This window comes from Dendrobium catenatum, unplaced genomic scaffold (assembly GCF_001605985.2).
Source record: "Dendrobium catenatum unplaced genomic scaffold, ASM160598v2 original_scaffold_144855, whole genome shotgun sequence".
Lineage (NCBI taxonomy): Eukaryota > Viridiplantae > Streptophyta > Magnoliopsida > Asparagales > Orchidaceae > Dendrobium > Dendrobium catenatum.
In genome coordinates, this window is record NW_021463285.1 from 1,177,663 (window position 1) to 1,205,207 (window position 27,545).

The 27,545-nt window shown below is 35.7% G+C and overlaps 3 protein-coding genes across 5 annotated transcripts; all 3 read right to left on the reverse strand.

Moving 5' to 3' along the window:
- Window positions 1-864: 864 nt before the first annotated feature.
- On the reverse strand, window positions 865-4,155 carry LOC110113240 (patatin-like protein 6). 2 transcript variants are annotated; one of them, XM_028692198.1, is made up of 3 exons: window positions 3,313-4,155; window positions 2,034-3,191; window positions 865-1,548 (listed from the first exon to the last, which is right to left on the reverse strand). In XM_028692198.1, exons 2-3 carry the CDS (start codon window positions 3,183-3,185, stop codon window positions 1,261-1,263), a joined length of 1,440 nt encoding a protein of 479 aa, XP_028548031.1. In that variant the 5' UTR covers window positions 3,186-3,191; window positions 3,313-4,155; the 3' UTR covers window positions 865-1,260. The 2 variants fall into 2 exon arrangements, with proteins under 2 accessions (XP_028548031.1, XP_028548030.1); XM_028692197.1 differs by having other exon boundaries at window positions 2,034-4,146.
- A 3,772-nt stretch (window positions 4,156-7,927) lies between these two features.
- Window positions 7,928-15,904, reverse strand: LOC110113238 (protein disulfide isomerase-like 1-4). Its single transcript, XM_028692196.1, has 12 exons — window positions 15,254-15,904; window positions 13,835-13,964; window positions 12,596-12,761; window positions 12,387-12,505; window positions 12,200-12,280; window positions 11,978-12,064; window positions 11,806-11,880; window positions 9,747-9,815; window positions 9,575-9,655; window positions 9,231-9,365; window positions 8,430-8,486; window positions 7,928-8,317 (listed from the first exon to the last, which is right to left on the reverse strand). Exons 1-12 carry the CDS (start codon window positions 15,811-15,813, stop codon window positions 8,150-8,152), a joined length of 1,728 nt encoding a protein of 575 aa, XP_028548029.1. The 5' UTR covers window positions 15,814-15,904; the 3' UTR covers window positions 7,928-8,149.
- A 2,599-nt stretch (window positions 15,905-18,503) lies between these two features.
- LOC110113241 lies at window positions 18,504-26,434 on the reverse strand. Of its 2 annotated transcripts, none has more exons than XM_020845724.2 (6): window positions 26,307-26,434; window positions 20,328-20,376; window positions 20,178-20,260; window positions 19,770-19,918; window positions 19,584-19,665; window positions 18,504-18,816 (listed from the first exon to the last, which is right to left on the reverse strand). In XM_020845724.2, exons 2-6 carry the CDS (start codon window positions 20,362-20,364, stop codon window positions 18,703-18,705), a joined length of 465 nt encoding a protein of 154 aa, XP_020701383.1. In that variant the 5' UTR covers window positions 20,365-20,376; window positions 26,307-26,434; the 3' UTR covers window positions 18,504-18,702. The 2 variants fall into 2 exon arrangements, with proteins under 2 accessions (XP_020701383.1, XP_020701380.1); XM_020845721.2 differs by having other exon boundaries at window positions 18,517-18,816; window positions 19,770-19,942.
- Window positions 26,435-27,545: the final 1,111 nt, after the last annotated feature.

Here is a 27,545-nt window from a genome sequence, read left to right on the forward strand (position 1 = left end):
ATTGTACTAAAAAGCTACTTTTAAAACCACCATCCCAAACGAAACCTAACACCTCAGTTCAAAGTTCTAATCTATACATTTTTTTGACGTGGCTCTAACTAGAAACTCTTAAAGGCCGATTAACACTACTCTTTTTACATCTCATTTGGGGTAGCTTTCTTAATACTTTCTAAAGCAACTTCTTAGATCAAAAATTTCTAATTCAAAGATTTTTTATACTAAAAAACTACTTTAAAAAACAATAAGAAAGTTGTTCTAAACAAAACCTTCTTAAATTGATTGAGTTCGAGTTCCATTTATGGCACTGGCATTCACCATGCAACAAAGCTTCAACTACATCTCTGTTCACTGAGAAATTATTATGTGCGGAGGCCGGACGCAGAACGCCGTCTGGAGACCAATCAGAATGCGTCATGCCAGCGGTATCGAGCCACGGTACCGAGTGGTACCGAGCAGTACTAAGACGCGGTACCGAGCAAAGGATGACATGGCACATTCTTGTTAGTCTCCCGACGACGTTCGGCATCCACATAGAATAATTAATCCTGTTCACTAGCATTTTTAAACTGAAGATGATATCTTCTATGCCATCTCAAATTTCTAGAAAGTTTTACCATATCAGAGTAATCACATATTCAATATCTATTAATACTGTATTACTTTAGTATTCAAGATACTATATTTTATTGTGATTTTCTTAATTGTTCTCGTTCACTTGGCAGAGAGAAGTAATAAGTAGTGACAAATACAAAATAATAGAACAAATTTTCACCAAAAAAGAAAGCAACTGTAGATCTTTTACTACTGTAGTAATGCATACTAATGTGCCCCGAAAGTTGGAACAGAGATGAACACTGTGCTAAATGTCTAAAGATTGATCAATATACAGAAAGAAAAGAACAATTACAAAAAAAGAGGAAAGTTCAGAGAGTTACACTAAGATGTTTACAATTCATACAAAGAAAAACAGAAATGATAAAATTACAAAAATAAAGATAAAGATGAACAGAAACACAAAAAAAGATCCTCGGAAGACCTTCAGAATTGGGGCCTCTATTAAATACATAGATGATGGAGACAAAGATGAAGAAGAAATCACAGCAGAAATGGATTTCCTTTGTCCGAAAGAGATCAACTTTTATCACGAATATTTGACAGCATATTCTTTTCATAACATTAAGAATGAGAGTGATAGCCTGCCATGAAAAAAAAGCAGCAGGATCCAGCAAGTAACACAGGAACGATAATGGGGGAGAAGGCTTACTTGGGAAAATTCCCAGTTTTGAGCTTTGGAGACGCTTGCTTGAAGGCGACAGTGGGAGCAATACGGCAGCTCCTCCTCTGGTGCTCGAGCACTAGCTCACCTGCTATCCAATCCAATTTCTCCATATTTGTCTGTTCGCTGATTCTTCTTCCTCCAAATAGAACAGATTCGACATTTTTCTGCTTCAGCATCTCCTCTGCAACGTTTAGCAGAACTTTCACATTTGCAGAGCTTGGATCACAGTCGACATCAGCTTCACATCTCCCTGAGCTTGGACTATTTGCCTGCATTCATGACCACCGGAGCTCAATCACAACAAGAGAGAACCATTTTTGTAAATCAAACAAATTAAAAGACAGAATTTTGCTCACTTCTACCAAAGAATCAAAAGATGAAATGAATGGAATTTAGGAGATGGGATATAGAGTTTGATAAATTTTTGGTCCCATAAGCTCCAAGAGTGATTGATTATGTTTCTCAGGAGAAAAAATGATACTTATAATAATATAAGCTCCAAGAGTTTGATAAAAGATACTGTTCCTCTCCCCCACACCAGTCACCCCCCTACCCCAGTTACTTATAATAAAATTTCATCCAATGCTATAAATTAAGAGAAAAGATTGCATTTTTAACCACGGAAAGAGCCGAGCACATAGAAACAGATCACCATTGACAGCAGAAACGACGAAAGACTATCGTCGTTTCTTGCACTAGCAACCAGAGCGGTGCAGGTTAGCGGAGAAAGGGAGAGAAGGGGGCAATGGTGTACCTGAATACGCATGTAGTTGGCGTTCCGGCACTGGCCGAAGGCCAAGGAAACCGCATGGTCGACGAGGTCGGCCGCGCCGTCGGAAGATATGCGAGCTATTGGACGCGCCCACTCCTTCGCACCCCACTGCCGTAGCTTCTGATGCTCTAGGCGACCACCGGCAGCTTCAGGCACAGAAGCTGCGGCGGCCGCGCCGCAGCCGAGGGAGAGGACCATGAGATCCTCGACTCCCCGTACGAAGGGGAACTCCTGCTTGTTGTGGAGGACGTGGGTTATGGCCGCAGCGGTGGGATTGCTCATTGCCAGGCCTCCGTCGACGCCTATGCAAACGGTGGAGCGGTCCACCGACAGCATCTCTATCGGCTCAAAACGGCCTGGCTCCGCCCACGTCGCCCGGCAAACTTCCCAGAGGCGGAAATCGTAGCTCTCGCTCTCCAACGCATCGGCGCGGGAGAATACGAGGGGTGCCGAGCTCTGGAGATCGTAGCAGGGGATGAGCACTGGCTTCACCGTGTCGCGGAGAGTAAGCGACTCGCCAAACGTATCCTTCATAGCCATCTCCATTGCTCTCGTCATTTCGGCCATTCCTCTGCCACGACCGCCCTGGAAGACGCAACGGAAGAGCGCCGGAGTAGAGGATGCAACGGAGGAAGAAGACGAAGGCTTGCGGTAAAAGCGCCTGCCTTTATCCGCAAGGAAGCGCCAGGTATCCTCGGCGCGGAAGGATGGGCGAGAGCTGTCGCGAGTAGCGAATAGCATAGCGGTGAAGAAACCCCCAACTCCAGTACCGGCAGCGAGATCGAAGTAGTCGGAGATCCTGGCATCCGAGTCGCCGGATTTTGATTGAAGAGCTTTCTCAAGGTATGATAGAACTTTCCCAGGGATAATGCCGCGCATTCCCACCCCACCGCCGCCGTCTATGCTGAGGATGCAAACCTTTCCTCTCTGGGTCTTGATCGCTCCATTGCCATCGGAAACGACAGAGGCCGCCGGCGGCGATTTCGGAACACAAAGCCGGTGCCCATCGTCGTACCCAAATAGAAACTTGCTCTCGAGAATGGAGAATATCTCGTAGCTAAGTTTGTCGGTGTCAATGCTGGGTTCCTCTTCTCCGTCCTTGTTCGACACCAACATCTCCTCCGCCGCTGCCATCCTCGCCTATCCCAAACAAAAAGAGAAGAACAAAGAAAGGCGAAATTAACAACTTTGTTCGCCTAATTTTAACATATTTCGTTGCAAAGCGGCTTCAAAATCTCAACTTGGAATACGTTGCAACAACCTTTCCTTTCCTTCTCCACCTCACTTCTCTTTCCTTCTTGTATTCCCCTCTCCGTCGCTTTCCCTCTATCTTTTCCCCCTTCTCCTCATCCTCCCTTGCTTCTTACCTCCAAACACCTCTCCCCAACAGTCAAGCTTCCACTCTTAAGGCCGGCTCCTCTGCTCCCCTCCCCCCTTTACTTTTTTTTCCTATCAGAACAGAGCACGCGCGCAAAGAATGGCGAGAGAACAGGGTAAAAGGAGAGAGAGAGAGAGAAGCCGAAGAACGAGGGAGAAAAACTTTATGAAACGCGGTTAAGGGGAGCAAAACGACACAGGTGATTCAGAGCATGTCGTCCTCCGTGCTCATATCCTATGCTCGCCACGACAGCCACAGCAGCGTCAAAATGTCCCTCTTTCTCTATCTCTAACCTGTTTCTCTCTCTATCTCTTACCATCCTTTCTCTCTCTATCTCTTACCATTCTTTCTCTCTCCATGATGAATGCTTCCTACTCCATTCCTCCACCCTCTTGAAAGGTCTCCATTGCCTCTTCTGCTCTTCCTCACGTAATCAATTAGTTATTATAATAAAATAACAGAAAGCGTAATTGTAAATAGATCACAGCGGTTGGTTGCGATCATTCGACGGTCAGGATTCGCCCTCCTTTCTAACTCCTCGGGTTCTTAGGCGACTTTCTTGATCGCGAGTCTCGACGCTCTCACCACGTTTTTTTGGGCGTTGTTGTAAATAAATAAATAATTAATTAAACAACAAGTGGTGATGATCCGAAATAACAAATGCAAATTAATTTGTTTTTTTATAGTGTTTTGATTTTTTTTTATTTACATAGAAAAAACATTATTTCTAAATATATATTTGTTTTACAAATATGTCCTTATCTCCCGACGGCGAGTCATCAGATTTGTCATTTAAGAAGGAAAGTGAACAGAAAAAGGTCTAAATATATAAATATATATATTCTTTTGTTCAAATCACATATTTCTACTAAGAAAATTTCATTAGTAAATGAATTTATAGATTACAAAAATTAATTAGATTATTAGTCGTATATTTTAGAATATTGATCAAAAAATAAAAATATTAACTCGATCATTTTAGAGTTAAAATAGGATTGACGGGTCAAACTCGAACCTGAATAGTTTAATAAACAAGCCGAAATGCACGACATGAATCTAACTCATTTATTAAATGGGACAACTCGAACTCGAATTTTCAAAGTTAGGTTGATGTGTCAAATTATTTATTGACACTCCTACACCTGATGCAACTAACTTTAGTCATAATCATAGTCATTCCCAAAGTGCAGCCATACACATATCTTCATTTTATTATTAAGTTGATGCTAATTCCATCTTGCCCGAGTTTCAGGTCAGGTCGGGTTGACCCGAAGCTGAAGCAAGACGGATTCGGTTGACTCGAATAGTGTCAGATCAGCTCCTGATTGAACCCGAACCCGCGCCCGTGACCCTATTTTAAGAGCCCTACCTCTAACAAATCTTTGGATTTGTCATCATCATTGACTCTATCAATTGTCACCTGCTAAGCTCAGAGTCTGATTCGCATGGCCCAAGTACTATGTCTTTAAATATTAATTAAAAATAAAAATTATTATTCATTTTACCAATAAAAATACGAATATTTCAAATAACATAATTTTAATTTACATGACATTTAAAATACACACAAAAATTTAAATGCTTGCAACCACACAATCCTTACTGTCATTATAGATAAATATCAAATGACAATATAAATATACCAAAATTATTCCTATTAATAGACCCCAATCAACTAATTAATTTTGAGAAAAGTTTCCTACAAATTTAGCAATTTGGAAAACAATTTGGAGTTTTTTGATAAATTGCATCAAGCATATACATTGATGTCGGTGACAATATGGAGTTGAGAACAACCCATGGCCTAACATTCCACATCTATTTATACGTATAAATGTGAAATTCTCAACTAATCTATTTTCTTAATACTATATTTGCATAATTTATTTAAAATTGTTAGTGTGATGACATCAAGATTTTATTGTAGAAATAATTAGAACACTAAAGAAGAGAGAGAGAGAGAGAGATTAAAGAAGAGAGAGAAAATAGGGATTTGATAGAGAATAAAAGTAGTTGGTAGAGCTTTAATCAAAAGTATTAGGTGATGTTGAGTTTATGCTAAAGATTTAGCATAACTAGTTGTATAGCGAGTGAATATTTATTGAGAATTATCTGATCGGTAAGAACCGTAGTCGAAAAGGCTTTTCAAGGACAAGTTTCCTATGATATTTTTTTTTTGATGAGACAATTGTGAGAGCTTCGATGATGAGAGCCCCTTCGGGCAAGTAGTCTGTCATCTTGTGGTTGAGATCTTTAGCTGAACAGTGAGGACGAGTTCGTGTTTTTGCTGATTAGTTCGATCACTTGGTATTCAAAAGCGAGAAAGGCTAAATCCTTAGTGAATTGAAATGATCCAATCCTAAATTTAAGGCCTTCTAGCGAGTTTTGAGTTGATTCTAGGCCAGTAACTTTATTCAACTCAATCCAAACTATGAAATTGTTTACTTAATCCGAGCTTCATAAATATCAGTATTCTCCCAACTTCCTGATTCTCATATCTCTTTCATGTATTCGAGAAGAAAAAACAAAGAACGAATCTATAAAACCTAATTCAACTATTTCTAAAAAAATTAATTGATCAAATCAAAAAAACCATTGGCTTATGTAATATACCCTCTCACTTATCTGCTTGTGTACTGGATCTTCGTACAATGCTAAGACGTTAAACTAAATATTTCTCTACCGCCGCGAATATTCCAGGACGCAACATCCATAATTATATGTTATTTTATTCCAATTAGTATGTTCATGAATTTATGGCTAACAAAAAGGGAGAACAAAGCTTCTCTGTTGATGATTAAGATGTCTTCAAAAGCGCAATCATAGATTCCAAGTTCTTATAAACATAAAAGATTGACCCTTTCACTGTAAATAATAAGGAAACATCAACAAAGATGTGGACATTTATATATGATTGTTTTGATTATTAGTTAATCTGTTAAAATGAACTGAACAGTAAGTCAGATACTCCAATTTAAACATTATCAATCTAAATAGGTGTATAGGCTCAGTTGGCACTATATTGTCTATTGTCTATCAATTTCAATGAGGTCTATATTAAATATTTTAGTGGCTTGCCTTGCATGTTCATGCCTTTGAGCATAAGTACTTATTCGGGTTGCCTTGCATCCTCAACGACACTCACTCTCTTAATATAATATAGATATAATCACTCATCTCAAAATAAATTCAAATGCTCATAATTCAACAGGTAAAGTTATGATCAAAATATTAGGAACCAATTTTGTTTTAATAATATTATGTATATTATATATTTAATGATGCATTTCTTCATTATTCTTAAATATCATAATATAATCGATAAATTCACTAAAAACTGATAAACATAATTTTAGAAAATATCATACAACACAAAAATTACGAGTGTCAGCATTTAACACGACCCGAAAATCCGACTCGAACCAGACATAAAAATTTCGAGTTTCAATCAAACCGGACCCAAAATGGGTCGGGTTCGGGTTCAAAAAATCAACCCATTTTAAAAATCGGGTTGGGTTTAGGTTGACTTGGGAATGACACAAAAAAAGTGCTTGCCCCGAATGCATGTGTCGCATAGCATCGCATCGAGTCACATTGCTTGCCCAAGTCTTCTGCACTACTTACCCACTGTCGTGTCGGCCCATCTGCTTATGTCGCGTCATTGCCTGCCCGCTGCTGCTGCCGGCGGACCGGACCACGGAAGTTACGGGGTTTGGCTTAATAAGAGCGTGAGTTATAGAAATGAGGTTTAAGATATAAGGGTCGGGTCGTGTTGACCTGAACCCAAAACAGGTCAAGTTCGGATTTGAAACAAATATCCATTTTCAAAAATGGTTCTAAGTTATGATTGACCCGAATAATGCCATATCAGTTCTGGGTTAAACTCGAACCCTACCGTAACTCTATTTTTATAGCTCTAACAAAAATATGGTATTATTTACAAAAATAAATATAATGAACCCTAATTTATGATAAAAACACACTGTGATAATAGAAAATATATATATCATAAATCTCCTTAAAATGTATAAAACATTTTGTGAAGACCTAAAAATCATTTTAATATAAAAAAATACAAAACAAATCATCAAGAGAGCCTTTACTCTGCATGGAACAGCACTTACCTATTCATACATAGGAAACTTTACCTGTGTACCTGATAGCACTGTTCCTTTTAATGGTGCAAGCTGCATTGCAGAGCCAGCTCATCCTCATTTAAAAAAAATATTAATATAAAATATACTTAAAAATTAAATTACTAAAAATAATAATAAATTATATCACTTATATAGAATTGAGCTCATTTAATTAATTACACAAATTAAGGTTTTTGTTTGAGACAGCTTTCTTATTGTTTTCTAAAATAGTTATTTACTATAAAAATGTTTTAGAAAGCAGTAAGAAAACTATCCCAAATAAAATATAAAGCTCAAATCAAAGGTTATCGGAGCTCGACTCGACTGATTAACAAACTCTATAGTTCTTTAATGGCTACAAAGAAAGAAAATGATAAGATGAGCTTTATTGAGTGATTCCTCTGCAATTCAGTCTACTGTCAATGTTTTTCCCTCTTTTACTCTCTCTGACACAGCACTACAAAAATTAGAAGTAAAATCCTACGCTGATAAAGCCAAATGCATAATACTCTTTCAAGAACTTTAATCATCTTCCTAACATGAAATAAGTTTATAGGAATGCTCATAAATAGACTATAATAGAACTATAACTCATCTTTCAGGTCGGTCTTGGCTTGGCCCTCTTGCTTAGGCTCAGAAACAGCCTCTGTTTTCGTTGCTGCAGCTGGTTTCTGGAGCTTAAAAGGAATTGAAGCATTTTTCTTCAAGAATTTATAAAATGCTACAACTGTGCGTTCTGTGTCCACAGTGATCTGCCAAATCCCCAAAAGAAATATGAAGAAGTTTAAGAAACTAGGATTGTTTCTCTAAATAATAGAAAGTTTTGTGAGGGGTATAAAGTATGATGTGTGTAAATTCATTTACCGGATCAAAGCTCTTGTTTCCAGCTGGGAAGAAGAGAAGGGTTGGGAAACCATCAGACTGAAACATGCAGACAAAATAATTCAATTTAGAATCTATGGGAACGGGGTATCCACCCGCTACCACCACCGAAAGGATGCTTGGCGCCGTGACTAATCCTCGACTGACCTAGAAGAGGCACCCACCCCAGAAATCTCCTGACCCGCACTTGATTGGACCCCACTTAAAAGGCACTACTAATCGAGGAGAATCGAGGATGGGTTGGGGGTTCCCAACAGTACTCACCCTTCAGCCAAACTAAGCAACGTGGGTACCAGAGCCAAAATCATAGAATGAAATCATTTTTATTGTGGGCGTCAGCTAATTTTAGCTGGTAAAAATCATTGAAGTTATTATAAATATTTTGAAATTATATCCTGTCTACAACAAGTTGGTGTTTCAGAACTCAATTATCAAAATAAATTATTTTTATGCAAAATTTCATTAAAATAAAAATAAATGTGGTTAGAATTGATCCAAGTACTAGCTAGGCAAAAGAAAAAGGGATTGTTACAAAACTGTCAACATCTAGTAAACATCAAAGTCATTACCAATGCTACTAGATTAGAGTTTGTGTATTTGTATTAGGTAGAATTCAATTCAAAAACTTTGATATTGACTTTTCATATCTTTACCAGCTAAACAAGTTAACGCCCACGATAGGAAAAGTTAGGAATATCAGTGTACCAGTCAACATGAATGTTGTAAAATAAAAGCAAAAGTTAATAAAAATTTAAAAAATAAGTAAAAGAAATAAAACCAGACCTTGGCCCGAGGGTGCTCATTTGTGGTCCCATCCATTTTTGCTATAACAAGAGACTCGATACCACGTAGATGCTTGGCAAGTTTGTTGTACGTTGGTTCTAAAGCTTGGCAATGGCCACACCATGGTGCATAGATCTGGTTCAATGTTCATTATAAGGTTCTATCATTGCATAAACAATTGAAGACTAAGGCTCTCGCTGTAAAAGATCAACTTAGGTTTCATTTGAGACGACTTTTTTATTGATTCTTAAAATAACTTTTTGGTACAAAAAATTTAATTTTTGTACTACAAAGTTGTTTTAAGAAGCAATAAAAAAACAGTTCCAAACAAAGCCTTAATTCACCTCGAGAAGAACATCCTTTGACTCATCCAGAACTATTTCATCGAAATTATTTCCTACCACTATTTTCACATCGCCATCATTCTGCGTAAGAAGCCAAAAAATTTAAATGGAATAGATTCAAGGGGTTTAAGACAAGAGGATGGGTTAGAGGAAAATAATTGCTTCCACATACAGTTTGAGGTATCTGGTCCGATTTGTAGAATGGCTTGAGCTTATCCTCTAAGTAATCTTCTCCAAAAGCCTAAAAAGATGGAAAAATGCTGTTAAAAATGTGTAATCAAGATAAATAATGACAGTTGAACATAATGAATGTGTCCTAATTAGGTGGTTTCTATCTTAAATTTCTATTAATTTTTGAGAAACCTCATGATAAATTAATCAAATAAACAAAACCAGGAATATAAAATATTAGGCTTCATTTGGGACGGTTTTTTATTGCTTTTTAAAACGGAGTTGTAGTACAAATTTTTTAATTTTTGTTCTAAAACTCCGTTTTCAAAAATAATAAAAAAGCCGTCCCAAACAAAGCCTTAGAATCATGATAGCAGAGTATGTTCACATAACAGAGACATCCCCGTTAGGTCGTCAATTCAAGGATATGATCATAACATTTTGTTGCAAACATCAACGTCAAAGATAGAAACTGTTAGACCGGTCCAGCCGGTTCATACAGGACCGACCCACGGGAACAGAGGCGGACATTCTCCGCCTCCCGCTCAAGCAGTTCAAGCCGCAGTATCCAGGAGAGCTTTTTGGGCAGGATTTTTGAGGGAGTTAGGAGAGAAATTTGAATATAGGGACTGTTTAGAGATTTCATTTTTTATTGTATGCATTAAATAATTGGTTTTTCTAGGGTTAGGGCATCTTGAATTTGGCTGAAATTTGATATCTCTTAGTTTCATTGGGCTCTAGCGGTGTCTAGAGATTTGAGAGAGAAAGATCCTCCTCTTGAATAGAGGATCAATTGTATCTTGCTATTTTCTTCCGTTAATTTGTGTTCTTGCAATAAAATTCCTGTTTTTATCTGATTTTTCATTGGATTTGTGGAGAGTTCTCGCTGTTTTTGTCAAGATCATTAAATTTCGCTTGAGATCTTCAAGTATTTCCTAACATAAACATATCTTGATAAAAAGAAAAAACATAGTTCGATGTTGAAAGGAAGTAATATGTTAGCACCCATAGATAAGCATGTGATGAAACTATGGGTCTGTATGATGAGATCATCATCATAGTTTACAATATTCCAAATATTTGATATCTTCAAATCATTCATCTCAACTCCTAAATATTAACTATGACATTAACCATTAGTTTATAACTTCAAGACAGAGGTGTCAAATGGATAGGGCTGCCCAGTTAAGCCATAAGAACAAATAACTCAAAATAAAATGAAAATGACATTGAAAAGCGAGTTTAAACTCATTTCTTCTTATGACATAACTAAACGATAGACCAACTAATTGTTAGAACATTGTCGAAATAATATTTTCGAGAATGACAACAAAAATTAAAAAAAAAATGAGTACAGGATAAATATATATTTATGTAAATTACTTTTGATATTTATGTTTGGTGCAGGTCATGAGGTAGGAGTATTGAAGTCGTGCAGTTAGCAGAGGGGTGAGGTTTGATCGCTGAGAGCGTGAGGCAGAGGGGATCCTGGATTTGAGGAGCAACAGGAGCTCGGTTGAGAAGGAGAAACAGGAGAGAGAGCTAGAGCAGGAGAACATAACCCAAGACTTCGTTCGTATTCTCGCTTAATCAGCGAGACCAAGAGCGAGAGAGCAAAGCAGATTTACGCACACGGGGATGTGACAACCCGGCGTCGTTTGCAGTGGATGGGAACTGTAGCAGGCAGCTGTATACATAGGATTTGTGCAGGGATTTGAGCAGGTATTTTCTTATTCGATGATGATTTTTTTTTTTTTTTTTGGATTTTAGTAGAGGTCGACAATCTTGAACTTTTCCATTCCATTTGGCTCCTTGAAAGTATGCGACACATATAATGGCAAGAAATCAGATATAGGCAGCATTCCACTAAAGCAAAATGGCAATTAGAAAATTAGTTACGAGAATAAAAACTAATCACATTTTAACAGGTTAAAATATGATATTACAATGCTAAAACGTCATTCAAGTAAGCATTATAAGTTGTAGAGATATGTTATTAAGGGGGAGCTGCAAGCGTATAGAAAACGTGAAGGGACAAGACAGGATCATCCATGTCATACCTTAATATTTTCATGCGTAACTTCTCCATCAAGTATATACTTTCTACCATCCTCATTTCCTGAGTAAGCCAACAACTGCAAAAGAAAGATTAAGTTAAAATGCTTATCAAGCCAACATATAAATCTTGAGAATAAGGATCAAGTTGGACATAGTATTGAGATTGAAAGTTACTTTTGGGCCATCTCCAGTCACTCCAAAGTAATCTGAAACTGGTTTGCCTACATCCTCATTATCCATCTCCACGTGCACAAAGATAAGCTGTCGGAAACACATAAATTGAATTCAAGCAAACCATTGAGAACTTTCTGCAGGAGTTTTTAGAGCTGTTGAATATAATGTGTCACAAAAGTTATTCAAGTTCAAAAATTTGTAATGATACCATTTAATAAATACCTTTCCCTTAAACAATTTTGCAGCTTCTTGGAAGACCGATAAAATCTTCTCAGAATCTTTTGATTGTGCAAAGAGCAAAAGCTAATAAAAAATAACAATGAGTAATATCAATATTTGTTTAAAGAATAAAGAGTAAGGTTGAAAACATTAAAGAAGGCAAACACCGCAGCAAAATAATATAACTTGCCTGCTTTTTAATTTGACTCTCAAAGATAAGAGGAGCAGTTTCTCTAGTAAAAGTGGTCACCAGAGGAAGCTTATTGGCAAATATGAAATCACCTATGGCCGATTTAGTGAACTGGCCATCTGTGTAACTCAACAGCATCAGCATAACTTTTGCCAAGCATCATTAAAAAATATAGTTACAGCTGAAGAGCAATCAATAACTCAGCATACCAAAATAAGTCAACTTTTCAGCTTCCTTCTTCAGCAAAACTAAAGATGGTCGCTTGGCTTTGGGGTCAATGTGGAAAAGTGCTGCAACATCAGGACTGACAGTCTGATAGAAGTTCACATCATCTTCAAGTTTGGATGCAGCAGCTAACTCCAAACTATCAGCACCCTGATTTTATTCAAAAAAAGTACAGTGTTAAGTTAATTAGCAAAAACAAAATCAAATTAAATAAGTTAACAGTTGGAAAACAACCAATATATTGCACTACAGTACCATACATGCATGTATACCAATGATGATTTGGAATCTCATATGATAGACTTAAACTAAAAATAAACAGTTTACTTATTTATAACACCAATTTTATGACCTCTAACAAAAATATTTGTGGTTGTGCCCGACATTGTGCCTAGATGACAAAAAAGTTGCAATTAGGAAATATGATAACAATCCCACAATCAGGTATGTGCTTAATGTCACGATTGGGCAGCTGTTATCGGAGACTTGGGAATGGGAGTTGCAAACCACACAAAATGGTATAGATATAGAAATATACACATAAAAATGGCCTGCAAATAATGTTAAACATGATTCATCTCATGTAGGCAACTCCTTTCATAATTATCATTTTAATAAACTCAACCTCCAGTTAATTATCTTTATCCCAAATATTTTACATGAGCATCATCGCGCCATCAACCTTTTTTTAACACTCTTTTTCTTAAAAACTTCATATTATATGAAGCTATAGGTGTAATTGAACACATAAGCTCAATCTTGCATGATTGATAGGACACTAACTTTGGATAATATTGTAAAAACGAATGGTGTTCTAAAGGTTGTGCAGCCATTTAAATCCTATGAACGTTTAAGAGATCTCTCAAGCACAAAAATGAAGTTCGCTCTACTTTTGTAGCATCTCAAAATGCAAACATTATCAAACTAAATTACAGATATGATTGATTTGATCAATTGAAGAAATTAAGGAATTTCAGGAAAATAACAGGTTAGAATGACTCAAAATCAAAGCATTCAAGCCAATAATTTTGATTGGGATATACACTAACAAACTAAATTACAGATATGATTGATTTGAAGAAATTAAGGAAGGTCAGGAATATAACAGGTTAGAATGACTCAAAATCAAAGCATTCAAGCCAATAATTTTGATTGGGGTATCACTGCAAACTATGAAGATGCCTCCTGAGATTTGCTAAACTAGGAAATGAACAAGAAATTACCACTAAAGAGTCAAAAAAGCCCAAGACGAGTTTAGTTTCAGAAGCAAGTATTTTCTCAGCCTCCTCAGTTGTTGTTATATTCTGAACAGCAGGCCCAATCCTCTTCTTAATCCAGGTAACAATAGCATCCCTGCAATGCAAGTTTCACCAAACTATAATAGCAATATATTCACTGAAGGCACCAATATGTCATTCTAATAACAAACTCAGCTGAGTTGAGGCTGACAAAAAATATCAAGATACTGACAACACAGTAAGAAAGGTAATATCCAAGTTTAAAGTACAAAGTATCTATCACATAGCTTCCAATTAAACAAAGACTTGCATCAAAACTTAAGCATTTGAATGTGTATCAGGTAAAAAGAAGCATGAGCATTTATTTTTGGGAGCTGAACTTAGATCATCTGTAAGGCTCAAATGCTTTAACTTCAATACATTTTAAATTTCAAAAATTACGAAGAAAATATTTTTCCTTTCACATAGCACAAAAGCAAAGGAATTTCCACACTTCATGCAAAAGTTGCTGGCATAAAAAGATACATTTGAAATGATATAGAAACAAATACTGATCAACGCCATTAAATACAAATCAAAGCAGGCAAATCTACCTTAAATCAAAAACAGTCTTCAAATAAGCCTAGCAAATCAGAAAGCAAAAACAAGTTCTCTCATTTGGCATGGATCACCGTTCTCCATTCTTCTTCTTCTTTGTCTAAAAGTCTTTTTTTTTTTCAACATTCAGGGCATCAAACTTGCTTATCTAGAAGCAAGCAGGAAATAAACCATTAAAAAAAAATTCAACATTCCTCCCCCTAGACTATTTCATTAGCATACTAAAAACTGACGATGTGCTGAATTCAATTAATCCGGTAATACAAGCAAAAGGTGCCACGCACTTGATAGTACATCTTAACAGATCCTTAAAATGCTATTTTTCCAGCCTCAAATTTCAAATTAATGCACCATAATTAAAACGAAGTCCTCATAAACGACTAGCCTTAATCGAAAGTTCTCTCCTATTATTGGGAGGGGTAATTAACTATAGGGGCTTGCGCCTATAGGAAACCAGAACTCAGATCAAAAAGTCCTCGCCAAATGAGGGCGAAATCTCTGGGTAGTGTCTTATCTACAAATCCAATCTGCCTTCTGAAAATTCCCCCGGGATCATACACCCAAAAATGGAATTTTTCGGAGCCCACAATCCGGTAATACAAGCAAAAGGTGCCACGCACTTGATAGTACATCTTAACAGATCCTTAAAATGCTATTTTTCCAGCCTCAAATTTCAAATTAATGCACCATACTTAAAACGAAGTCCTCATAATAAAAAGATACGGTTGCAAGAGAGCAAAGCAAAGCAGATCGGTTGAGATCAAAGCAGATCAAGTAGCGGATCTAAGGAGTCAACAGTCAACTTACTTGGCTCTCTGCCCCGGGTAGGGCTTGTGATCTCCATCGACGAAGAAGTAAACGGTAGGGAATCCCTGCACATCGTACTTCTGCGCGAGCTCGTTCTCCTCCGTGGCGTCAATCTTGGCAAGCACAACGTCCTCCGCTTTAAGCGCCGTCGCCGCCGCAGCGTACTCGGGCGCTAGGGCCCGACAATGCCCGCACCACGGCGCATAGAATTCCACCATGACATGCCTGTTCTTCTCTATGAATTCACTGAAGTTACCCTCCGTGAGCACAACCACATCCTTCTCATCTAACGCCGGGGGCGCCTCGTAAGATCCTTCATCCAAGTCGGAAAAGTCGCCTTGATCTTGCTCGTCTTCGTCGAAGTCGTCGTGGTCGTCCTCGCCCTGCAAGGCATGGTCGTGGCTAGGGAATCCGCGGGCGGCGTCCTCGTCGTCGCCCTCTAAGAGGAAGCTGATGTCCTCATCAGCGTCGTCGGCGGTGCCTTTGGTAGCGGAAGTGGCGAAGCCGTGTAAGAGGAGGGCGGAGAGCAGGAAGGCGAGGAGTATAGCTCGAGATGACATTGCCCTTTCGCTCGGACTGCTGGTGGAGACGACGGAGGATAGTGGGCTTATTAAAGAGTTTCGGGTGTCTGGTTGCAGGCCGTGGCCTCAAGCCTGACAAAATTCAAGTAAATACAAAAAATGAAGCATTAAATTATAAGATAAAATTTATTTTTATTTATATAATATTTTAATCTAAACTTATTAATTAAATGTTTTTTAATAAATTAAAAAAAAAAGAAATATAATTGATCCCACATTTTTTTCTAAATGTTCAAAATAATATTCAATTATATAAAAATAACAATGTAATCCCTTCACTATTTAAATAGAGATAAAATTCATCCTTGAGTGAGATTATTTAAGTCTTTATTTAAAAAATTAAATGATTAAAATATAATTTATCAAAAATAATTTTAATCATTTGTAAAGTGTCACTGGACTATTTTGATCATTATCTTTAAATAATGATATTTAATAATATAAAATAATTAAAATAGGCTATTATTCAATTTGATAAAAAAATAAAATGAATTGTATTTTTTTTATCTATCATGTTATATTTTCAATATATTGAAATAGACTCAACTCTTGGTGAAATTATTATATGTTATCACCAAACAGCATTCGGAGGTGAATAAGAATGCGTCAAGGCATTTTTTTTATTATATACAGCTCTGTATAAAATGATATGGCATATTTTGATTCGCCTTTGGACCCTTCCGTGACCGCATAAAATCATTTTTCTAACTCTTGCCAGTAGCAAGGTTTGCAAAGGCGAGTATAGGCCAATACCAGCAACAATGGTAGTTACTTGTAATTGCCGATGGGAAAGATGAAGGTTTCTTTAGGGATAATTTTTTTTACGGATGTTTAAACTTTAAAGCAATATTTTAGCACAAAAATTTTAAAAAATAATAAAAAAAATAGTGACAAAAAATCATCTCAAAGTCATGAGTTATAAGCTTTTTTCTAATTTGAAATTCATATGATTTAGATGAATTAAAAATTCTTTAAAAAATAGAAAATATTGTATTAAAAATCACTAACACAAATACTACGTATTTGTTTATTTTAAATCAAACTAAAAAGAAATGAGAACCCTAGTATTTTTTTACCACACACATGCTATTTGAAACCAAACATCCCCTCAAATACATTAAGAATATTAGAGATTTAAATACATATCAATAATTTTAACTATTTAAATATTTGACATCTAAATATTTAATTTATTTATATAACATTCTAATTTTTAAATAACATAAAAAACATCATTAAAATTAATTTATCTAAAATAAAATTATATATAAATATAAACTAATATGGATGGAAATCCCCTTATTATATACAGTACTCAGATATATTGCTCTCAATTCAGTGTTTTCAGAACCGGATTGGACAACGAACCAGAAGAATGAGAGGTTCACGATTCGACCGGTCAAACCGGGGTCAAACCGGATGACGTAATAAATAATAATATTATTTAAAAAATAAAATAAAAATTAAATTTTCCTGTAATTCATTCATTCAATATTCTATTTTCATATAAAATAAACATTTTAATGCCCATTAACACTAACATTAGGGTTACCATAATGCCACAGAAACTGAACAAATCATACCAAGCAGAAATGGAGAAGAAATGCAAGCATATTGAGACGATTTGGAGAATAAATGCAAGCTTAAATGCATAAAAAATTACCCAAAAAAAATTTAAGAACCAGCGAGGCTGAGCTCGACGGGTCGAGTAGGAGGCCAAAAGCGAAGTAACTTCTTCCCCAACATGTTCGCCGGCGGCTGGGAGGTCAGACGAGGGAGAAGAAGTCAAGAAGAAGTCTCGTTCGCGGAACCTCCGTCGGGATCGTCCGAGGCTCCGAGTCTCGTTCCACCGTTTGCGTATGGTAGGGCAAACCAGACGAGCGAATAAGTAATACACTAATACCGAATTACCGATACCCAGCCGTTAGATCGCAAATCAAGGGCTCAAATTAGAGCTTTAATGGACCAGCCAATTATTTCAGAACCCCCCGGTTCAGCGGTTCAACCGGGATTTCAATCGGTTTTTACCCGGTTATTAAAACACACGGTTGCTCACTCTCTCCGGACCGCCCGCCGGACCGGTTCGCAGTTGAACCGGTCGAACCGGCCAGTCCGGTCCGGTTATGAAAACCTTGTGTCAATATGTCTTCATAGAGATGCAAGAATTCAAAAGTTTCTTGTCCATTAATGCCCAAAGCCATAACAAAGTCAATAATAGAAGCATATGTTATTTATAAAATAAGGCCATACAGTATATGCTAAAGCTTCCAAAAGCTTTTTATCAAAATGTTGGTTGGAAGTATAAAATGCTAATGCAGCTACTGCAAAGCAGACTACAGATTCTGCTATTCAGATCATAAACTAAAGGTCTACAGCTATTTATATCTTTCTTAGGCTTCATTTGGGACAGCTTTCGTACTGCTTTTTGAAACGGAGTTCTAATATAAAATTTTCAAATTCAAAAAAAAAAATTATGTTAGAAAGTTGTTTTAAAAAGAAAGAAGAAGGCCGTCCCAAACGAAACCTTATAAAGATAATTGTAAAACTAAGGGTGTGTTTGAAATTGTTGTAATTTTTTATAAAGATAATTATAAAACTGTAAAGGAGAAACTAACTTTTTTAAAAGTTATTATAGAAAGCAGCTTCATGTCTAAAAATTTCTTGAAAACTGTGACAAAACAATGGCCAAATATAAATTATAGATACGGTTTTAAAATCATAGTAACAGAGCTATCCCAAACCAAACCAGAAAGTAAGAAGATTAATATAAAAAATTCCAGATCAAAGGAGACGGGGCTTTAGTTTTCTAAGATAAACTTCTACGCACACAGAGACTGATTTGTTGATTGTAACGTAGAATACCTGTCGTCATGCAGTTTTTCTGACGAGGAGGGCCAATATGTAACAGAGAAATGAGTCAACAGAAGCCAATGAAACAATGAGCAGAGCTACAAGAATAAGGGTGAGGGTAGCCGTCTTCGCCTGTAGAAATATTAACCAAAATGATTGGATTGCAGGAAGCTAAATGAAAATCACTTTGTGACACACAACTCTCCTTGGCCTATTGGTTGAGAGCTTAGGCTTCCAACTAAGAGGTCCAAGGTTCGAGTCTATGTGTATGCGTTGTGTGTGTGAGTTTGCCTTAATTGGCCTAAATGTCCCAAAAAAAAAATCACTTTGTGAAAACAACAAACAATTTTAGAAATGTAAGAGGAAAAATTCTAGTTTAGCCAGGAAAATCCAAAATTAGCAAGAGGAAGTAATAGAGACTTGAAAGAAAAAAATCCCCAACTCTTAGGCTTCGTTTGGGATGACTTTCTTACTTATTCTTAAAGCAATTTTTTAGTACAAAAATTTTAACTTTTGTATTGAAAAACTGTTTTAACAAGCAATAAAAAAGCCGTCCCAAACGAGGCCTTAACCACTCTTCTCTCTTTACTGGGGCCATGATGATCTATAAGAGAAAGGGATCACTTGGCCCCTTCTGCGATTAATTCTAAGACCAGCTGGGAGCTAAATTTTCACAATTTTGTTTTCCAGATAACTGCCACTGTTATGTTTAGCCACAACTTTTTTACTATTTTTTCAGAAATTTATACGGTGAGGAGCAACTTTTTATAATCAAATATTAGTGGTAGTTATAAAAAATATATTATCTGACTTTTCAAAAGAGAAGAAGTCTATAATACCATCAATAGTTTTACAAAATGCAAGAGTTTCTGCTATTTCTAGTAGCTAGGAATACAAACCGTGCTTTCAAGAGGAGGCCACTCAATGTACTTCAATTGACTAGGCTGCTCGAGCAAAAAAAGAGCTAGAGATCTTAAACTCCTGCAGAAATTCAGGGAAAAAGCAGTTAGAAGGCTCTGTAAATAAATAAACAAGCACGATAATAGCGAGGTATCTTATCTAGTTTAAATTAAGTTGATATTTACTGTGCAATATCATGAACCATTGTCAACCAAAATGGTTTTTGGTCAAACCCATCATCAGATGAAAAACCATGATAGCCATTTCGTCTTGCTGTTTCACACTTTATGTGCCTATAATAATGAAAGGAAGGCTGAAATGATCCCTCAAAAACCTGTGAAGGGAAAAAGCAAGAATGCTGCAGAAAAATAATATAATTTAAGAGTTTGTTACAATAAAAACTAAGCTCATAAAAATAAATGATAAATTAAGGCTTAGTTTGGAACGGCTTTGTTATTGCTTCTCAAAGTAACTTTTTAGTACAAAAATTTTCCTTTTTTACTAGAAAGCTGCTTTAAGAAGCACCAAAAAAGCTGTCTCAAACAAAGCCTAAGTTCTTAGTAATGCAAGAAGTGAATGATTTGAATGCAGACCATTCTCAAACTTATTTGATGATGGATCTTGGTAGATGGCCAAGTGGAGACAGGCGGTTCATGTCTGCAGAGCAAGAGAGAACCTAGAAGACAAACTTATCACCTGGAAAGATCTTAAAAAAAAATTTATAAGATACTAATGGGAAAGACCTGGATGGTAGAAAGAAACAATTCCAGCAGATAACATCCTCGTAGAAGCCTACAGCCATGATATTAAAGTCCATTTAGTAATCATTGAGATTAGATGGCTAACTAATAGAGAACTAGTTCTCAGCTAGTCACATATATCAGTAACAAAACAAACATTTAAATCAAGCCAGCCGAACCAATAAAACGTAGCCTTTAAATCATACTTCACATGAGTTACTAGGAATTTAAATAAAACAAGAAGAGATCTGCATTGAAAGTAAGAAAAAATAAGGATGTTACAGTTCAGCAAAAAGCACAGTTTCACAGCATGAATCACAAAAAAGAAAATAAATTTTGTGAGAAAGATGGAGATAAATTCTTCAACACGACTTGCCTTCTCAAATGGAAAGAACCTTCGAGAGTAAAACTAAATAACCATTTGGAGAAACAAAATCACAATCATACATTATCAACATTTTACAAGAGCTTCTTTAAGCAGTTAGGAAACTAAATGCTCATAGCCAATAGGTATGCATTTTAAAACCAGACCTCATTCACCATCATCATCTTATCCCAACAATTTGAGAACAGTTCATGTTTTGCTTTCCATTGTATCAAATGTTAATTATAGTTTATGTAATTTTTTTGCACAACTTCTGCCTACCACATTGTTCTACACCTTTGCTTCAAATTTCCTTCACATTAATTCTATCTCCAATTTTATCAGTACATGTTTTTCTTTCCATTGCAAAAACTAATTGTTTATTTTCTTTAAGGTAATTAATGCCCTGATAACGTTAAGCCTTGCATCTACATATCTAGCACTTTCATGTAAATTAGGTCCTCCAACTTAGCTGTCATTATAACAACCGCCTAGCATCTAATAAAATTAGCCACCAAGTAGGCTCATGTGATAAAAAACGTGACCATTAGTCAAACATTGTATATTTCTACTACAAAAAATATCATATTGGTCTATAAAATCACAATTTCATCTCCTTATTTATTTCAAAGCCACAGAGCCATCAATACTTCACATAGGACTCTAATTCTATTCTCAGAGTCTTCCCGCGAAAAACCAAAGCAACAAATTTAGCTTTTCTTCACCTTCAGCTTTCAGGTTCAAGAACAAGCTTTGCAAGTGCAGCTAATGTGCAGTAGTAAACATATCGGAATCATTTGTAAATCGAGACAAGCTGTATTCATGTGCAATCAATCTGTGTGTAGTCCAACTGTGGCGTGCACCTAATGCCATCAACCCAACTTCAACTTCTACTGTTCTACACAAATTCAACTCACAAAGAACAAGTCAAAGAATCCAGAAGCACCGTTAAAATTTGGAGGAAAGCTGGAATTGATTAGTTGAAGAACAACCCAGCTAATATAACCCAAGAATTGCATACGCTTCAGAGGAATGCAGTAGTAATTCAAGAAAATATAGCTCAATTAAAGTTTTTTTTCTGTAACATGTGCTTCAGAGGAAGCTTCACTGTTAGAATTTGTATGAGGACATTATACTTTTTTTTTTTTGTCATTCAGTAGGCGTGCTAAACTATACAACATCAAGAAACCCGGTTTAGTGAACCTTACAATATAAAAAGCATCTTATTCAAACAAGTTCTAGCAAACTTCAATGCACAATAATTCACAATAATCTTAGAAAATAGAAGCTAAACTGCCTCTAAGCTTACACAAAGCTTCTTGTTCAAAACACAACCACTTCACCTCAAAAACTAATCTAAATTCATACTTTCCTCCCACTATGAGGAGGGTGATCATTCCAGTCCTTGTGATCCTTATTCATTTATACATTACACTACTTCTGCTTCTTGCATACACAAAATAAATCAATATTCATTCAACATAATGATGAAGAATACAAAACTTCTCTCTTTTTTTTTCTCTTTTTTTGCTGTACCTTGTACTTCATCTTCTTGTTGATTCCAACAAGAAGGGTGCATGCCTTCTTACTATGGCCTAAATTTGACTTGTGGTAATTCCCTCGCCAGCTAAGGTCTCTTTGCCCTCCTTCCTACTTTTCCTAATACTTCTCAACTCCCTCCTAAACTTAGGTGCAATTATCTTCTCACCTGCTTCGTGGGTCATGTTTCTTACATCAGTGTTGCATGTAAAATTAAAATCCTAAGCCTTCATGTAAACATTTATCTTGAAGTAACTAGGACAAGACCATTCTGAGTCATCCCTATTGTATGTAATGCCATAACAAAAGCTTGTTTACAAGGAATTTCACTAATATCGTAAACTCTACACTCACAGCCTTGCCTCTGCCCTAATAAGTTCACGACAAATTTGTAAACCATAGCAATAAATTGAAATTCTTCTTGACTAGGGGTAATCACTCTCATTCTCTTGGAATAATTCTTATTCTAGCCAACACTTCGCATTATTACGAGAGTCAATATTTCCACCATCTTAATTTCCTTGTTTTTCATTGGTTGAACCTCCCAATTATCTTCAACCTCAAATTCTCCGGGAAGGTAAGTATGTATTTCTCTCAATCATGTCTACTACAACAACAACAACATCAAGCCTTTATCCCACTATGTGGGGTTGGCTATATGAATCCTTTTTCTCCATTGTGCTCTATTAAAAGTTAAATTCTCATTTAAATCTATAAAGAAAGGTCATTTCTAATATTTTTTAACCAAGTCTTTTTCGGTCTACCTCTACCCTTCTTAACATAAGTCAAATCTAATACATCTACATTTCCTAACCGGGTCATCGGAAGGCCTCCATTTTATGTGACCATACCATCTAAGATGACTCTCTCTAATCTTATCCTCCACTGGAGCTACTCTAACCTTTTCAATCATGTTTACTCCAATTAGTAAATATTCCACTATATTATTTCTAACATGATTTGCTTTCACAAGCACATCAAAACAATGTCAAAACAACATTATTTTCTTTTGTAGTGGGGTGTCAGCCATCATGCCTTTTTAGCATCGAGGCAACCCATTTCTTTGTAAAGGATGAAGGCCATGAAAGCCTTCACAGCAATCTAGAAGCTCTTCCACAATTCCGGTCCAAGGAAGACCTTCTTGAAGTTATCGAATGGCACGCCTACAACAACATCTCTACTTGGCACATGGGAAACATTCTACAATGGCCTCATCAAGACTTTTGGCATAACATTATGCATAGGTCAACATAATGTCAATAGAAAAACTAATAAGAATTATACAGACTTTAATTAAATGATAGTTTTCAAGGCTTTTTCTTGTCATATATAATTGCTAGAAATGGATTCGATCCATCATAAACCACTGCCGAGTTCAACACACACCTCCAGCTTGCCTGATTTTCAATCTCAATTATTAGCTAAAAGGCATGAATAATTGTTGTCATCAACACCGATTGTAGCTAGTAAATATACTCCATAAGAAGCTTTAAAAGAAATTCATCAATGCAAAGCAACGGCCTACAACAAACCAAACATTTTCTTTCAATGTATCAAAACATCTATAAAATTCTAGAATTTCATAACTAATTTGAGAGATTGGTATCATATATAACTAGTGTCTGACTCTATTGTGAGAATTCTAAAAGGATATTTGCATATTTTGGCAATAACTTGAAATACTCCTTATAATTTCCCTTAATCTAAATCTTCATCTTTGCTTTAGCCCACCATAAGTTTAGGACAATGACTTTAATGTAATATTTCTTCTGATATTCATGCCTCACTAAGTCATGCTTCATTTAGGATCAGCATACGACTACTCTTCGAATTCTACAACAATCCATTTATATGTAACCACCTTGTTAGTTGAGATCCTTATGCAACTATGCGTATTATTGAGCTTATTTATTTTGAAGATAACATCATCCTTAAAAAATTATACATTAATCCACCAAATACATCCTTAAGAGGAAAATTTTTGGATAAACCTTTTGGTGTCATTTTTTATCTTATTCATTGTAATTTCATCAGGCAAACAACATCTTCAAAAGAACTTTCCTATGTATTTTCAAAAAAAAAAAAAAAAAGACCTCTTCTATATGATGCGTATTTGCAAAAAATTGGCCAACCTTATCATTAGTGACTTAATATGGATTCCCACTTAAAAAAATTTTTTAGCTCTTCTCATCCCTCGTAGATTGTCATCCATAATCGGTTCCATCACTTATGTCATCAAGTACATGCTCTATATCTATGTTTATGTCCAAACTTATTTATCTACTAATTAATATACTCATCTAAGGATCAGAGCCTTCACTGTCCAACTCATCAACATTTAAGAAAATAGTAACTTTTGATCAACTACATAATCAACATCCTCACCATCATCTCTTTCAAACTCTATCACATGATTTATATCTATATCCTTACCATTAGAAGCACTACCAAAAAAAAGGCCTCTTTGTATAAAAATGCAATAATGCCAACTTTTTAAAACCCTACAAACCTACATCAAGCATTTCCCAGCATGCATGTCCACCTTGCATTCTTTGTTCACTTAGATCAATCCCTTCAAACCTTTTTATATTAAAATGCTTCTTCACTCACCATAAATATGAATATCATTATCCCCCAACTTACTATGTTCACTAAACCTATTTAGCACGTTAGTATTAATATGCAAGTAGATTCATGAAGAAGTTTATGCTATTACTGTTATCTCCAAAAAGCATTAGATCACAATATTATTGCATGGCCTTTCCCAAGCCAAGTCACTTGAGATATATGAAGCCATCTATGATGATAATCCCATCATTAATGATGAGGACGATTAGGAAGAACAACTTGTGTTGCATATGGATTCATAGATGCAAACCCTTGGCCAAAGCCTTCCTCGGCCTAGATCACCTTCATGATTATTTATGAGTTACAAGATCTTCAACATACTTCACCATGCTGGATGATGATCATCCAACTTCACTGCATCTTAAGATTATCGAATTTGTGTTACATAGGATGCCCACACCACTAGCTTCAATTATGGATTCATGGTTTGCAAATGAACAACTTGACAAGCACTTCCCCCTATTATTGGCTAAGATCATCTCCAACTAAACTGCATATGGTGGTATGTCGTTCGCCATTCGTTTCATTCAAAAGCTAAATTGCATGCCAAAATTTGGTGATTCCGCGCTGATCATCGATGCCAATTTTTTGTGTTAAGAAATAAATTTTAAAAAAATGAGAAAGAATCTATACAAAATATTCTTTTCTTGGTGTTAAGAAATGGAGTTCGGTTGAAAATAAATTACTACATTTTGGAATTTTACTGCATTTTGGAGTGGAAAATGAGTTCTTCAGTTGGAGATGCCCTATAGCGCTGCCCAATCTTGCCACTTGATACAGGAATTTTTAAGACAACTACAATTACTATATCACCTTATCCACCTCAAAAGCCTCTACCAAACTCGTCAAGAGAAGAATTCTTTTGGGTATACAAGAATTGATACAAAACAAAATACCTAAATTAGTAGGTATTAGTTAAGGTTTTCATTATTGGTATCTTATATTTATGTCAATATACATATTATGATTTTACAATGATATAAAATATCTTATTCTAATAAGCTTGCTATGTCAGGTCCTGCAAGGTTATAAATGTATAGCCCTTCCCTCTTATTACATATAGAAGGGTTAGGGTTTGATTGATGGATTATAAATGATAAAAATGAAATACTGCCTTGTCATTATCATGTACCCTCGCCTTTGCTAAGTATTTTGTGTGCTGTGTTTGCTCCCCTTGGTTGCTAATTAGCGCATCCTAAATCCCCCTACTAAAAAACAGTGCAACACACAGAGTGAAAGGGTGGGACCACGAAGTGATGCTGTTGCACACCTTTACAAGAGGATAACAATGGCGGCCGGCTGTCTCCGCTTCCTCTTACAGACGAACGCCGGCGGGTGGGTAAGCCGGCGGGTGGAAGAGCTACAAGGGGCTGTTTGGCAACAGGATTTATGCTAAATCCGGCCAAACGGATTTGAGCGAAGAAGCGCGCAAAAGGGATAAAGATGGTTACCTTCGCAGCGAGCGAGCTCCCGTCGTGACTTCCGATCCAACGTCGTCGAACACACTACTTCACTCGAAGCCTACAACCTTTACGCGAAGCACGAACGAAAACGGCGACGAGGAAAAGCAACAGTATTAATTAAATAAATAGTAATTAAATCTTCAAATAAATGATTTAATTAATATAATTTGAAATAGAAATAATTCTTATATAATTAACAATTTAATATTAAATAAATAATTAGTAAGAGAATATTTAAATGATTAATGAGATAATTAATAATAAAACCTAATTAAATAATACATTAAAAATTAATTAAATTATTAGTAGAAAAAAAATTAAATTATTAGTAGAAGAATTACTTAAATAATTAGTTATTTTGAAAAAAATTAACTAATTAATTAGATAATTTCCGCACAAGCATTGGGTACCTAGCGGTATCCCACTCCGTACCGCTGGATACCGCTAGGTACCCAGTACTTGTGTGGACGGTGCGCATTTCACACCTAATAATTTTTCGTTGCGACGAGTGAAGGGGCAAGAGAGAGAGAGGGAGGGAATGTTTATGTTTTAGTAAAAGAAGTGTGAAAAAAAAAATTAAAAAAATGTGATAGGCTTCATAGATGAAAAATTTATTCATAAAAAATATGAATTTAATGAATTTTAAATATGTTCAATTTATGTTAAAATATATTTCAAAAAAATTGTTACTAGAATTTAATTATTATGTATTTTTAAATAAATATAGTATATGAATAGTAAATTAAAATTTATAATAATTTTAAATAAAAATTGAATAATTTTGATATTCATTATAACTAAAATATTAATTATAATATTTTAATCTAAGTTTTTTTCTTTTTTTAAGATTATATGAATTTAATCTAATAAGTTGAGGGCCTAAGTCTTGATTGACATATTGTTTAATATGATACACTCAATCTACATACTATTATTTATGATTAAATTATTTAAAACTAAGGTAGTTCTTAAGGAATGTTTTGGACCTAAAATATTTTATTTAATACTAAGTTAGTTCTTAATATAACACACTCAATGTACATTTTATCATTATTCATCAAACCAAAAGTTGGATGACCAAATGATTTCCAAACAAGACATTCTTAGATTTGAATCGAGCGGCACAACGAGACGAATCCAACGAGCCCAAGATCATCAAATTATGATATCATTAAAACATTCAAATGCCCATTAAACAATGCACAAGTAAGGGGATCAACATCGATT